Source organism: Lactuca sativa, chromosome 7, assembly GCF_002870075.4.
Source record: "Lactuca sativa cultivar Salinas chromosome 7, Lsat_Salinas_v11, whole genome shotgun sequence".
Classification (NCBI taxonomy): Eukaryota; Viridiplantae; Streptophyta; class Magnoliopsida; order Asterales; family Asteraceae; genus Lactuca; species Lactuca sativa.
In genome coordinates, this window is record NC_056629.2 from 166,973,734 (window position 1) to 166,987,514 (window position 13,781).

A 13,781-nucleotide genomic window follows, 5' to 3' on the forward strand; every position below is an offset into this window, starting at 1 on the left:
TTTGCAAATATTAAATATCGTGTTTTTGTGTGTGTGTAAATATTAAATATCGTGTTTTTGTGTGTGTGTGATTTTTTCACATTAATTTGTGAGAGCTCTTAATATATAAAGACTTTGTCCCTCTTCCATATGAGTTTCCAAAAAAGGGAATGCATGAATGTGGCAATACGAGGGTGTCACTATAGGGTGGCTTTAGTGAATCTAGTAAAGTAAGTTGGGAATTGGGATTACTAGTAGTATGGATGTCAATGAAACAAAAAAAATATAATATTTTTCTTAACCCAAAAAAATAAAACAAAGTACATATTATCATGACCTATATTGTCTCATGAACCAAACCAAACTTTTTTTAAGAGCAAAAGTCATTTCTTGATTTGTGTTTTGTATAGTTCAAATGTTATCATATGTCCCCAAAAGGACGAATCAGACTAGTACGTATTACATTTACAAATTCTTTTAAGAAATACATTAACATTAATGATATTTCTTTATTCTTATAACTATTTTACACTACAAAAAGCAGTCCATGTACGTAGGTCTGTGAATCATCACGTGAAGAAGTTGACCAGCAACAAAGTCGACAGGAACAGTGTACTCCGCATCCCTTTGGAATTGATATTTCCAAATTAATTAAATAATCAAAAATAAAAGTAAGAAATTATTTCAACAATAAGGAAGAAATAAGCTCACCACTCTGATCGGATGTTGCTTTAGGAAGTGCTGGAATATCTGTAGCATGATTTTCATAAATTATTTTTTAAAAAAAAAAAAAATGAAAGACATGTTTAAATACTAGACGTACTTATTGGAGAAGGAGAATAAGTATAAGAAGAAGGCCATGGCGCTTCAACGTTATCATTAAGATCACATCTGAAATCAATTCCTGTGCTTTGCTCATACGTCACATCAAAAGGCAAGCTTGGAAAAAGGCAACCCGACCCTAAAACAAAAAGGATCCCCGAGAGGGGTTTATTAGATAAAAATCGGCATCATTAAACTAATTTTATGTCAAGAATTAGTACCTTGTGATCCAACTGTTCCATGATCGATAATATCAAAATGTCATAACGCCACCTATAAATTTGTTAAATTGCTCTAGAGATGATATGAAAAGAAGAAGGGAAATAATGAGCGTAGTTAACCTTGGAGGGAGAAATCTTTGAGTTTTATGTGACAAATGTTGTATATGTTATTGGAGACATTAAGTTTTTGCAAACTTTCAGCAAGCGAATGTGCGCAATTCAAGGCTTGCAAATTTGTAATGAAGCTTTGATTTTGTAGATAAGTCATGTACTTCTCCATGGCATCACAACACGTGTTTTGGCTCCTAATCTTGTTTCCACATTCATTTGAAATGTTTTTCATGTCGGGAAAAACAAGCGGACAAACTGGAAAAATTAAAAGTGAGAGATTATGATTTAGCAATTAAAACACATTAAAGTTTCATAGTTTGAAGATATTGCTACCTTTGTTAATCTTGCAACTAGAAATTCCACGTAGGACTTTATTAGCATACGATGAATCAAATTTACTTGCAAGCCATCGAAGAACAATTTTCTTACAATCATCAACCATAGCCACGTCATCACCTGATAAACGACTTCCAATCTTTCTAGAAGCAATCTTCACAGCTGCATCTGTAATCGCACTCTGACAAATTTTGTCCCTACACTCTTTCACAGGATCAATCTTTTCACAAGATTCAATGATTGTAGGAATGTTGATGGTGTTTTCGATATCAGCAAGATGAACAAAAGGGCAAGAAGAATCTGAGAGGTTAGAAGGGTGGATTGAGCAGATTTCTAGAAGTTGGTGGTTTGAGCCTTGAGCTTCTAGAAGTTGTGTGATGTCTGAAAGACAGTTTTTGGAATGAGTTTTGTTGAGGGAAAGTGTTCCTGAAGAGAAACTAGATTGGGCTATTAAGATCTTGATTGTGGCATCGAGTTGAGGGCAACATATTGTGTTGGCTAGATATGGAGCTAGTGAACCCCAGCAATCGATTGCTGTTGTTGTGAGGGCAGTTTCGGCATTTGAAAAGTTTAGTGGACAGTTTCCTGAAATGTTAGAATAGATCAAATTTACAAAGGCTAGTAGTTGTTTCTTCTTAAAGCATTTGATTCAGTAAGAGGAAGGTGTAGGGATACCTGATAGATTTGGCATGCTGATATTTGTGAATGGCATCAATGGTGAAGGTGCAAGGAGTGGAAGAACAGGTTGGGGATTCATAGGAGACTCAATCGGAGATTGTGGTAGATTAGAACTAGTTACTTTCTCGAAATGGATGCTATCTGATTCAGAGATTTAAGCACCAAAAAAATTGATAAGCACACATACTCGATACAATATACCTAAATTTTTGATCTGCTGGATTACAGCAATTAAGCATCGGAAGAAGAAACTTGTTGAATTACAAATCTGTGATGTTTCAGATCATTCACAATCACAGAATTAATCCAAACAGAAAGAGGATTCTGAATCAATCACACTGATATTAAGAACATCAATTGATTCTCAAGAGCAATTCAAAATGATTTTTAGCTTGTGTGATCAAACCACACGTATGTTCTACATCTTCAAAAAAAAATGATCAACAAAACATTACAGAAATCGGAACAAATTTGCTCTTACTTTTTCAATTAGAACGTTATCAATAAGAACTCAAGCACACACGACACTGAAAACAGAAATCAATACTCGAGCACAGTTCAACAATATAGCTACTGCATTGTACAACATGCATCGGAAATACATTTGTAGCTAATTTAGAACATCAACAAAAATTATTAGATTAATGTGAATCATATTACTTACATAGAAGCAGCAGCATTGCGAATTGAAATATTAGCCATTGACAATCACTCGCACGAAATCCACACATCATTTCGGCGATCAGTGAGTTCAGTATTCAATAGCAACTATTACAGCTTCCAACAATGTCTGTTTATATATATGTGTGTGTGAGTGTGTGTAAAAGTCAAGTAGGGTGGGAGGACTTTTGCAGTTGATTTCATGATTTTCATCAATGGCGGATGAGGCCTCAGTTTTTGTTTTTTTCACACGGAAGAGAAGGAGGGAAATCTGTGGGTCAATGACTTCAAATGGAAGGAGGGGTCACGTGAGACGCGTATGCCGGTATTCCCGCCGATTACAACAAAAAGATTTGCATAGGACATCAAATCGTTTTAAAAAAGATTAATTATTTCTTGTATAGTAATTTTATAATCATATTTATTATGTTATATGTAATTAAGAGATAAAAAATGCTTAAATCAATTTAACTCATCTAAAGAATATATTTGTTTGACTTGAAACATTTTGGCTAATTTTTCAACTTGTATGACTCTGGATATAGTTAATTTTATGGATACCAGTTAGATAATATAAATATTTAATATTATACGTAATAACAATTATGAAAAAGATGTTAACATTAATGATTATAAACAACAGTAAACGAACGTGTGCATTAACGTTTTGTGATTTCTAAATGCATTAGAAACAGATTGTTTTGAGCCCTTTAACCAGAAGACCCGTTCCTTCTGTCTCTCATAATTTTTAAATTATTAGTACTTTTTATCATAAAAGGATTTTTCTTGACTTTTACGAAAAGACTATAGCTTCAAGTTACAAAAACAACTATAGAAAAATAAAAATGAAAAATAATAAAAGGAAGCTTCTTCGCCACATAATCATATAGATCCCAAATTTTCCAACAAAAAAGGTTGCTTCAAGTGATGGATTTTGGACTTGTTAATTTTTTTAATTACCGCCTATCAATTTATATATTTATCCATTTCAAAAAAAAATGTTTAGAACTTTTAGTCATTCATTGTTTAAGATTTTTTTTTATGATTTAACTGTTATAAATAAACTTTTCAAAGAAAACTATCATTTTTTTCAGTTTTTGAAAAAATAACCACAATTCTGAAACGTCTCATTCTAGAGTAGTGTTTATATTTTGAAGTTCTTTTTTTTCAAATAAATTTCTATTTATATTCGAAATATCTATTTTGAGGTGTCTAAATGAATAGTTACACCCGAATGCTATATTTTGGATGAGATCTTTAAATTTCAGAGTTATTTTTTAGTTTTTTTCTAATTGTTATATATATATATATATATATATATATATATATATATATATATATATATATATATATATATATATATATATATATATAATTCACATTACTGTGTGTGTTAAACTGTTTATCATATTAAAGTAAAAAAAAAAACAAATTTTGTTCTTAATATTCCGCAATTTATTTATTTTTTTGAAATCCAAGTATCAGTTTGGAATCCAAAATGTTTCTCCAGAATTCCAGAATATCGATTGAAATATATTTTTTTTGTAAGAAAAATTATTTTTTCTTATACGGATAATGTCTATTTCAGACCAAGTAGTTACTTTTGCTAAAAACAATTTTTTTTTATTTTCTTTAAATACACATTAAATTGTAATTAGATCAATAACTTTTCTTTTTTTTAAATTATCTATATGTTTTGTGTAATTGTGTAGAAATCTTGTTTATACTTGCTGATTTGTTGTGTAAAATTATCATGAGGTATATCGAGGTTTAGATATTGGTTTATTTGATCAAATAATCCTTGAATGAACCGAAATACAATATAGATAATGCATGACAACAGCACAAAAAGTAAAACTAGCAAACTTAGCGAAATTATATCATGCTTCCCTGTGTAGGGTACCTGTCTCCCTTATAAATAGGGGAAATAAATCAGCCTGAAATAAGAGTATCGTTACAAAAAAAAAAAAAATTGTTGCCACAACTGCAAATCACTTTGCCATCTGCAAGAGACTATCCTCAAACTTCCATTCCCTTGATGCAACAAATCATAAATGTGAATGAAAAACATTTTATTTCACTTCCTCTCATTGTACAACCCGATAAACCTCTCTAAAACCACATCATTTTTGTGCCGCTAGTTGTCGGATAACATATGGAAGAATTCCACCATGGTTGAAATACGCCAATTCCACCTACATAAACCATAACAAATATCCTTGATATTATATCTGCAAAAAAATGTTACTTTTCCAACAACCCCTAAACCAGTCCACATTGCCCATCACATGGGCCCCACTAGGTAGTTGACATACAGACCCACTATCCATTAGGTACAGTGGGTCTGCTAGTTGGCCATGTGCCAACTACCGCTAGGCCCACACTGTCCATGACGGACAATGTGGGCTTGCTACCTAGCTGGCACAGAGAGTAAAGTGGGCCAACTAGGTAGCTGGCAGAAGAGCTTTGGAAACAGAGATTTGTTTCCCCGAAATACTGGACATACCTCAGTGTCAAAGCGGGCGACACACGTGAATGACTTTCCGGTATCAGTACTGACTGTGACATCTTGACCGGGGCGGATTTCATTAATGTTGCTTGATAAGTCAATGGTGTATCTTTCATGACCAGTCAACCCTAGTGTGTCTGCGTCCTCACCGGCTTTGAAGCAAAGTGGTATAATACCCATTCCTACCAAATTACTACGATGAATCCTCTCGAAGCTTTTTGCAATTACCGCTTTAACCCCCTGTTTGTATTATATAATAATTAAAACAACATTCCAGAAGCTTCAAGGGTAAGAAAGGAAAACTGGAAACTTACCAATAACATAGGGCCCTTGGCAGCCCAATCTCTGGAACTTCCACTTCCATACTCTGCTCCAGCCAACACAATTGTATCTTGACCAGCCTCCTTGTATTTCTGGAAAAGGGAGCCATGATTGTACAAATTAAGAGAAAAATACAAAAAAAAAAAATTATATATATTTTTGTTTTGTCTCAGTCCAATGCATTGTTTAGGAACTTACGGATGCAGCATCAAAGACGGATAATTTCTCTCCGGAAGGAATATGAACCGTTTTCGGGCCCACTTCTCCATTCAGAAGCTTATTGACAATACGAATATTGGCAAAAGTACCCCTGGCCATAATCTCATCATTACCACGTCGACTACCATAAGAATTAAAATCCTTACGATCGACACCATGTTCTAGAAGAAACTTTGCAGCCGGGCTGTCCTTGTGGATGCTTCCAGCTGGCGAAATGTGATCGGTTGTGATACTGTCACCGAAATTGAGGAGGCAGTAGGCGTCCTTGACACCATGGGCACCAGGGGGGTCCATTGTCATGTTTTTGAAATACGGGGGTTCATGAATGTAGGTGGAGTTTGGATCCCATGAGTAAAGTTTGGCTTGAGGGACTGAAAGGTCATTCCACATGGGGTTTCCATCGGTGATGGATTTGTAAGTACTCTTGAACATTTCTGGAAGAACACTCGATTGAACAGCCTGCAATAAATATATACAACTTTATGTTAGGCTGTGTGTGAGGAGGGCATTTACGTCTTTTACCAGCTAACAGAATGAATACTTACATCTGCAATTTCTTCAGTGCTTGGCCAGATATCTCTGAAATAAACATCCTTTCCATCTTTTCCAACACCAATTGGTTCAGTCTCAAAATCGATATCAACCTATGGAACATAAGGGGCATTTAATAAACGAATAGCTATTTGATAAGATTGAATAAGAATGATCCAATCCAAGAACTTGTGAAACCTTTTTTATGGTAAGAAATAGCAACGCACTTTTGTTGATTTTTGTATTATAGTGTCCTACTTTGATTTCTGTTTATTACAGCATTGTACTCAGAGTATTTTTCTTAAAAACTATAGTATTGTAATTTTCTTTTCTTATTTGAGTATTATACTTTGAAATATCTACCCAATTACAACAGTGAAATTTGGTTTGTAAATTCTTACCGTGCCAGCAAGGGCATAGGCAACAACCAAAGGAGGCGATGCAAGATAGTTTGCTCTTGTCAAGGCATGAACACGTCCCTCAAAGTTTCTATTCCCAGAAAGAACAGCTGATGCAATGATATCTGCAACAAATAACAAAAGCTGATTTAGATAGATACAAAATACCGGAGGAATCTGACGGAATTGGAATTCTAGATTCCATTCCATGGCACGTTTGGTTTCCCAATGGGGATGGAATTCAATTCCATCAGATTCCTTCAAATGCTTCTACGTTTAATGGATTTCACCATTCCTAAGAGTGAGAGGAATACAATTCCACTCCTGTAATAGCACAACATACCATTTTCAGTAATAGCTGCACCAACTGATTCATCCAATTCCCCTGAATTGCCAATACATGTCGTGCACCCATATCCAACAATGTTGAACCCTTGTTCATTTAGATACTTCTGCAGCCCACTGCATTATAGATATTTTTTTTTAAAAAAGACAAATATTGATACTCTTCATTTTTCAAAATTAATGGGAAACTAATTAAAGAAGCAAACATCAATAAGCAAATACCTTTGGAGCAAATATTTGGTAACAACTCCAGAACCTGGAGCTAGACTTGTCTTGACCCATGGCTTGACCTGGTGATTAAGCAATAGATGAAATTAGAGTTGAAGTGGGTGGAATGGAATTAAGAATTCCATTAGCACTAGATATAAAAAAAATAATAATAATAAAGTTGTGAAAAGAAAAAGGATAACTAACCTTTAGGCCTAATTCACAGGCCTTTTTGGCAACAAGACCTGCCCCAAGCATGACACTAGGGTTTGATGTATTTGTGCAACTTGTAATTGCAGCAATCACAACACTCCCATGTCTAAGTTCTGCTTCCTGTCCATGAAATGAAAACTTTGCAACTTTGTCTTGTGTCTCTTTTGGTACAGCAAAACCCTGCAAAAAAAAAAAAAAAAAAAAAAAAAAAAAAAAAAAAAAAAAGTTTTTTATAAATAATTCAAGTCACAAATTAATAAATGCTACAAAACTTTGTAGTGATAATAAATAATAATGCAACTCACCTTGAATCCGACTTTATTATCAAGGCAAGAATGCCAATCTGCTTTCATGTCTTTCAAAGGGACTCGGTCATGAGGTCTGCCAAAAGAAGAGGATAAATTAGTAAATATAAATAATGTAAAACAACATGTGGGACCCCTTGAAAACAGAGACACACCTTTTGGGCCCTGAAATACAGGGTTCAACTTCTGAAAGGTCTAGTGACAAGTAAGATGAGTAGACTCTTTCTTGTTGTGGCTGAAAAAAGAAACATCATTGTTAGTTTGTTACATATATTCCAGTGATGCAGTAATTTTATTAACATATTGTTTGCGTGAAATATTACCTCATTATAATCGACAAACATATTGTTTGCACGTAAGTAAGCTTCTATCATAGCCACCTGTATTTCACAAAGGACATATGTTCACCAAGATTTACATACAGAAGGTAGAAAATGATATGATCATAATACTAATTTTTACATACTGTATCATCGCTTCTTCCAGTTAACTTGAGATACTGAAGAGTGACATGATCCACTGGGAAGAACCCCATGGTAGCACCGTACTCTGGTGACATGTTGGCAATGGTTGCCCTGTCAGCAAGTGATATTTTACCAACACCATCCCCTAACAAAACAAAAGTGAACACATCAGTCTGTGAATATATTTTTCACAAAGAAAAGAAAAAAAAAAGAAAGAAAAAAGTTTACTCACCATGAAATTCAACAAATTTGCCTACGACACCATGCTTTCTTAACATTTGGGTGACAGTTAAAACCAAATCAGTAGCTGTTACACCATTGCGGAGTTTCCCTGATAACTTGAACCCCACAACACCAGGCAAAACCATGCTCATTGGCTGTTGATATGAAAATATATTGTTAGACAATTGGGGCAAGAATCTTGAATATTATATTATATTTCAAGAATATAAAGTTAAGAGATTTATCTGTAACAGATGATCAAGAAGGGCGTGTTTGGTTTGTGGATGAAAGGCGATGGAATTTGAGATTCCATTCCATGGCATGTTTGGTTGCCAGATGGAAGTCAAATTCCTTTAGATTTTATGTTTGATGGATTTCACCATTCCTAGGGGTACAAATTCATCTCCATTCTTCATTTTTCTTATTAAGAAACCAACATATCCTCTTTATATGTAGGGTAAATGCTAGAAAAGCCGTTATATGTTGGATAATTTAATGGAAAAGTCATTATAAAAATAAGTTTTTCAAGAAAGCCATTTGAGATTTGCAAATGAAAGCTATTTCAAAACATTCAATATTACGATAAATGATTTAAAAAAAAAAAAAAAAAAAAAAACTTTATATATTGGACCTCTTTTTTCTTTATGGAAAAACCCATAAAGAGGTAACAATATAAGGGTTTTTCTATCATTTTCCCTAATACTAAAAAAAAAAAAAAAAAAAAAAAAAATCTCAAATGGGCTTTCATGAAAAAATTTACAATTCTCAAATGCCTATAATAATAACCTTTTTTAATAATGGTTATTACACAAAATAGTAAAAACTATAAGGGCTTTCTTAATACTTGCCCTCATATATATTGAAATAAACAGAGATGAAAATTTAATTAGAAGAAAAAACTAAAATTTGTTTAATTTTTATTATCATATCCCATTCCATTCCCTGCCAACCAAACAGTTCAAAGTTACAATTCTTTCAGATTCCAATTCCTTTGACAAACTCCATTTCTTCCAAAAACATTCTGCAAACCAAACACCCCCTAATAATTTATTCACATTTTTTGAAATATTTGTGCTGTTTATTACCTGCCCAAGCATTGTGGCCTCTGCTTCAATTCCTCCAACTCCCCAACCAGCAACACCTAACCCATCAATCATAGTTGTGTGGGAATCAGTTCCCACAACACTATCAGGGTACAACATCCCATCAGTGTTGAAAACAACCCTTCCAAGATATTCAAGATTGACCTGAAATTGTCATAAGTAAAAGTTCATATTGGTTTCATCACTAGTTACATCTACTTACAACATTAGAAAAAGATGAAAAACAAAGTATTTAGGTAGAATCAAGATAGATCTAAAATGTTGTAAGCTATAAAAGTACCAATAAAGTTTGATCATTGAAATGGTTTTATACCTGATGCACAATACCGGATCCAGGTGGAACAACAAGCATGTTTTGGAAAGCTTTGGATCCCCACTTAAGAAAAGCAAATCTTTCTTTGTTTCTCTTGAACTCAAGTTCCATATTTGCTTGTACTGCATTTTCAGACCTAGCAACATCAACTTGAACTGAATGATCAACAACAAGATCCACAGGAACCTGAACCAGAATATCAAAGTGAGAAAAGCAGAGAATAAAATCAAGTTACTAGCATAATGAAACATCTTGAATGAATAGGTGTGACCACTTATATGGCAATTGATATTAATGGATTAAGGTATACGTACCAAAGGATTGATTTTTTCAGAGTTCCCACCAAGATTGTTCATGGCATCACGCATAACAGCAAGATCTACCACAGCAGGCACACCAGTAAAATCCTGAGAATAAACAAATGTTAAAACACAGTTCTTCAACACATTAACAGAATGGATGTGTTTACAGGTCAGATCAAAAAGAGGTTCAGAAAAGAAACCTGCAAGAGAACACGAGCTGGCTTGAATGGGATCTCAACTTGATTTGGAGAAGTCTTCTCCCAATCAATGATTTTCTCGACATCTGCCTTGGTGACTTGGAAATTGTCACAATTACGGATGGCTGATTCGAGAAGTATCCTAATTGAATATGGCAGCTTGTCTGATCTCCATATGAACAAACGTTTGATCAGTTTCAAGTGACTGTTAATTTATAGATTCTTGAAATGAAAAATATCAGCTAAAAAGTTGGGAAGTGAAGCGGAGGAGTCAAAAAGACTTACCAACTCTTGGATCATTCAGCGCAGGCAAACTATAGAACTTTCCAAACTCTCCACCTCCAGGCTTTGGGAGACCAGTCAAAATCCCACTGAAAGCATGATCAGAGGCTGTAGATGCAATTAAACATACGAATCAGATCTAAAAACTCAAAGACAATCGCAATTTCAGAAAGAAAAAAAAAGTAAGAAACACTAGAAAGCATAGAACATCTCATTTTCGTTGTGATATGTGCTTCGATACTCATATCAATACTTATTTAGGCTGTTTTTCATAATCATAGAAGTATATGGTCAGGTCAATAATTTTATACACTCCCTCAGTCCGATTCATATTTATTTCGTGGGTAAGAAGTGGTAGTAACTTATAGTGATACTTGTATATCTAAAGCACTACCGACTTGACGACTATAATCCTGCTTAACCTGTACGCTACTAGATTATAATCATAATTTATTAGTCTTTGTTCAATATCGCACAACTGAAAAAAAGTTTGAGGTCAAACATCACCCCACCGATCAGTATCAGCCACGCAAGCGTTGACACTCCAGCAGAATTACGTGAAATAACAGATCAGAAGAAACCAAAATGAATAGCGCAGGAACCAGAAGCAAGCAAGAAGAAAGACAAAGGAATTACCCATGGTAGCGAGACTACGGTGAAAACGGTCAAGAACAGGAGAAGCAGTAGTCCTGATCTGAGAAGACAGCGAGGCAGGAGACTTCCAATCAACACCGTGGCTCCATCTAGATCGGACGGAGCGGAAAGCAGCCGATGCGGTGGTATGAGATCGGGACTGAGACGCGACTGGTGAAGGCGACGGCGAAGAAGATTTTCCGGAAAGAGAAGAGTGAAGCCTGGTGGCTGAGGACCTAGAAGCTCGACGAAGGAGAGTTGAAGAGTGAGGTCCTGTTATATGCATGGTGATTGCGATTGAATTACAGAAGCATCCAGAAAATGAAATTGCGATGATAAGGTTGATTGATTGAGGAATGGAGTATTAATGGCGGGTTGTGAAGAGCAGAGAGATGAGAATATTTGGGAAGGAAGAGCGAGGGGGCGTGTGGAAAGGGCAAGTTGTAAAATAGCAGAGGCTGCGGGGAATTGTAGTAGTGCTGGCGATTCCAAAGTCCAACATACTTTTCAAACGAAACATGGGCAAATTACTTTTACTTTTTTGGTCTATTTTTCTTTTTAAAATTATTATCAAGCTAATATTTTAAATTTTAAGTTAAAAATCACATCATGATTAACTAAAATGAATTTATAATATTAAAAAAAGGAAAAAAGAACACAAAAACAAAGCAAACTAATTTTATTTCCTAATTTTCAAAATTTAATCAAAAATTAGTTGATGGGCCTTAACTTTCTTATATGCATACTTTGCAAAAAAAGATGTTGGGATGCAAATCTAATCCTCGGTAAAATAAAAAACTATGTATTCTAATAAATGAATATCTTTTTTATTTGTCATACTTTTATTCAATTTGTAAAAATGTCATTTTGTGGTTATTCTGAATTAATTTTTTCTTACGTGTCATCTTATAAGTTTTTCTATTTTATTAAATTTTCATAATATTTTAATATAATAATTGCATAGTAATAAATGGATATCAATTGTATTAATCAACTTACCTTTTAATTTCAAAATTCTCAAAATTAAAGCTCATTAATTTCTTTTATTTATTTATTTAAATTATTTGTTTAAATTTAAAAGATAAAAAACATTTCCATTATAATAATTCATTATTTTTCTTATTTTCTTATAAATTCAAAGTTCTCAAGTATTTTGATATTTATATTTAACTTTTTTTTTTAAATTAACATATGTAATACATGGGTATCACAACTAGTATGCTAACATATAACGCAGTGGATAATCCCTTATATCATCAATTGGTTTTAGAAAATGAAACATCATTGTTCTTCTATGTTGAGCATGGTTGGGCTAGTCGTGATCCTAACAAGTGGTAGCAGAGCTACGGTCATAGCCTATATGATGTGGTCGGCGCAGGTGGTGCAATCCCTAGTAATTTCCAGTCCAACGAAGTTGATCTTGAATTCTAGTATCGAAAGTCTTACCGATGGCCCCAGGTCAGGTGAGCGTGTCCCGAGAGTATCGGCGGTATGAAAAATGATTGGATTTGATGAACAGCCATTGAATAGGAAGCCAATGACGGAACACTTGGGTTTGAGGGGAGGATTATTAGGATGCAAACCCAATCCTACATCAGTAAAAAGAGAAAGTATAAGGCAATGGGTAATCCCTTTTATCATCAATTGGTTTTAAAAAATGGAATTTCATTGTTCTTCTATGTTGAGCATGGTTGGGCTAGTCGCGATCCTAACAAAAATGTCACATTTGGTATAAGAAAATATGACACATTAAAGTGTGCATTTTATCACAATCTTCGATATCAAATGTTGCTCCATTTGTACAGTAAAATATGGAGTGATGTGCATTGAGGTTAGGCAATGGGGTCTTGTTAGTTTATTGTGTTAGAATTTATTCATGATTTTCACCGTGTACAAGAGCAATTGTTAGAATTTAGGATCCTATTACCTCCTCCATAAGTCAATGAGCGTAGGAAAATAGTATTTTATAATATGCAAATGTTCGTGATTACAATGTTTGAAGATATACAACAATTTCTCAACTAGATGGTATGAATCAAAGAAGCATGTAAGGTGAATGCAACGCTTGAGGAGTGAGTTGAAATGGCCGATATTGTATTTGAATTAATTGAAAGCTACATGCATTTTGTTTGAGTTCACAAAGACACTGTTTGGTTATACCTTAGGCAACTCCCAAATATAAGTGTGTATTACATATAATAATATGATTAAGCAATAATATATATATATATATATATATATATATATATATATATATATTGTTAAGGTTTTCATGAATGACAAAACTTTCATTGTCATATTAGCCAAACCAAAACAATAAAGGAATCTTACAGAACTATTATAATAATTACATTCATTAGAACTTAATTTTTGAAGTATATTATAGAGCTTGTATTATGCATTCATTTAA

The 13,781-nt window shown here is 33.9% G+C and overlaps 2 protein-coding genes across 6 annotated transcripts; both read right to left on the minus strand.

Annotated features, from left to right (window-relative positions):
• Positions 1-283: 283 nt before the first annotated feature.
• On the minus strand, positions 284-3,047 carry LOC111919087 (uncharacterized GPI-anchored protein At1g61900). Of its 4 annotated transcripts, none has more exons than XM_042896501.2 (8): positions 2,812-3,047; positions 2,145-2,288; positions 1,467-2,054; positions 1,143-1,388; positions 1,023-1,034; positions 803-940; positions 691-720; positions 284-604 (listed from the first exon to the last, which is right to left on the minus strand). In XM_042896501.2, the coding sequence occupies exons 1-8, from the start codon at positions 2,879-2,881 to the stop codon at positions 549-551; spliced, it is 1,284 nt and encodes a 427-aa protein (XP_042752435.1). In that variant the 5' UTR covers positions 2,882-3,047; the 3' UTR covers positions 284-548. The 4 variants fall into 4 exon arrangements, 3 of the variants coding, with proteins under 3 accessions (XP_042752435.1, XP_042752436.1, XP_023770466.1); XM_042896502.2 differs by having other exon boundaries at positions 290-604; positions 691-729; positions 2,145-2,284; XM_023914698.3 differs by having other exon boundaries at positions 292-604; positions 691-729.
• Positions 3,048-4,654: 1,607 nt separating this feature from the next.
• LOC111919088 (aconitate hydratase, cytoplasmic) lies at positions 4,655-11,833 on the minus strand. Of its 2 annotated transcripts, none has more exons than XM_052765331.1 (20): positions 11,375-11,833; positions 10,742-10,846; positions 10,460-10,620; positions 10,272-10,364; positions 9,958-10,143; positions 9,627-9,788; positions 8,552-8,696; positions 8,322-8,464; positions 8,179-8,235; positions 8,011-8,090; positions 7,856-7,931; positions 7,545-7,730; positions 7,353-7,420; positions 7,129-7,247; positions 6,789-6,910; positions 6,402-6,500; positions 5,836-6,315; positions 5,631-5,729; positions 5,314-5,556; positions 4,655-5,002 (listed from the first exon to the last, which is right to left on the minus strand). In XM_052765331.1, exons 1-20 carry the CDS (start codon positions 11,655-11,657, stop codon positions 4,931-4,933), a joined length of 2,979 nt encoding a protein of 992 aa, XP_052621291.1. In that variant the 5' UTR covers positions 11,658-11,833; the 3' UTR covers positions 4,655-4,930. The 2 variants fall into 2 exon arrangements, with proteins under 2 accessions (XP_052621291.1, XP_052621292.1); XM_052765332.1 differs by lacking the exon at positions 11,375-11,833 and adding an exon at positions 10,947-10,969.
• Between the last annotated feature and the right edge of the window lie 1,948 nt (positions 11,834-13,781).

Coding starts and splice junctions, on each gene's coding strand:
- LOC111919088 (XM_052765331.1), bottom strand. CDS start 11,657: ATGCATATAACAGGACCTCACTCTTCAACTCTCCTTCGTCGAGCTTCT. Junction 7,932..8,010: donor TGTATTTCAGGGCCCAAAAG/GTGTGTCTCTGT, acceptor TTCTTTTGGCAG/ACCTCATGACCGAGTCCCTT. Junction 7,731..7,855: donor ATAATAAAGTCGGATTCAAG/GTGAGTTGCATT, acceptor TTTTTTTTGCAG/GGTTTTGCTGTACCAAAAGA.
- LOC111919087 (XM_023914698.3), bottom strand. CDS start 2,881: ATGATGTGTGGATTTCGTGCGAGTGATTGTCAATGGCTAATATTTCAA. Junction 730..802: donor TTATTCTCCTTCTCCAATAA/GTACGTCTAGTA, acceptor ATCATGCTACAG/ATATTCCAGCACTTCCTAAA. Junction 605..690: donor AGCAACATCCGATCAGAGTG/GTGAGCTTATTT, acceptor TCAATTCCAAAG/GGATGCGGAGTACACTGTTC.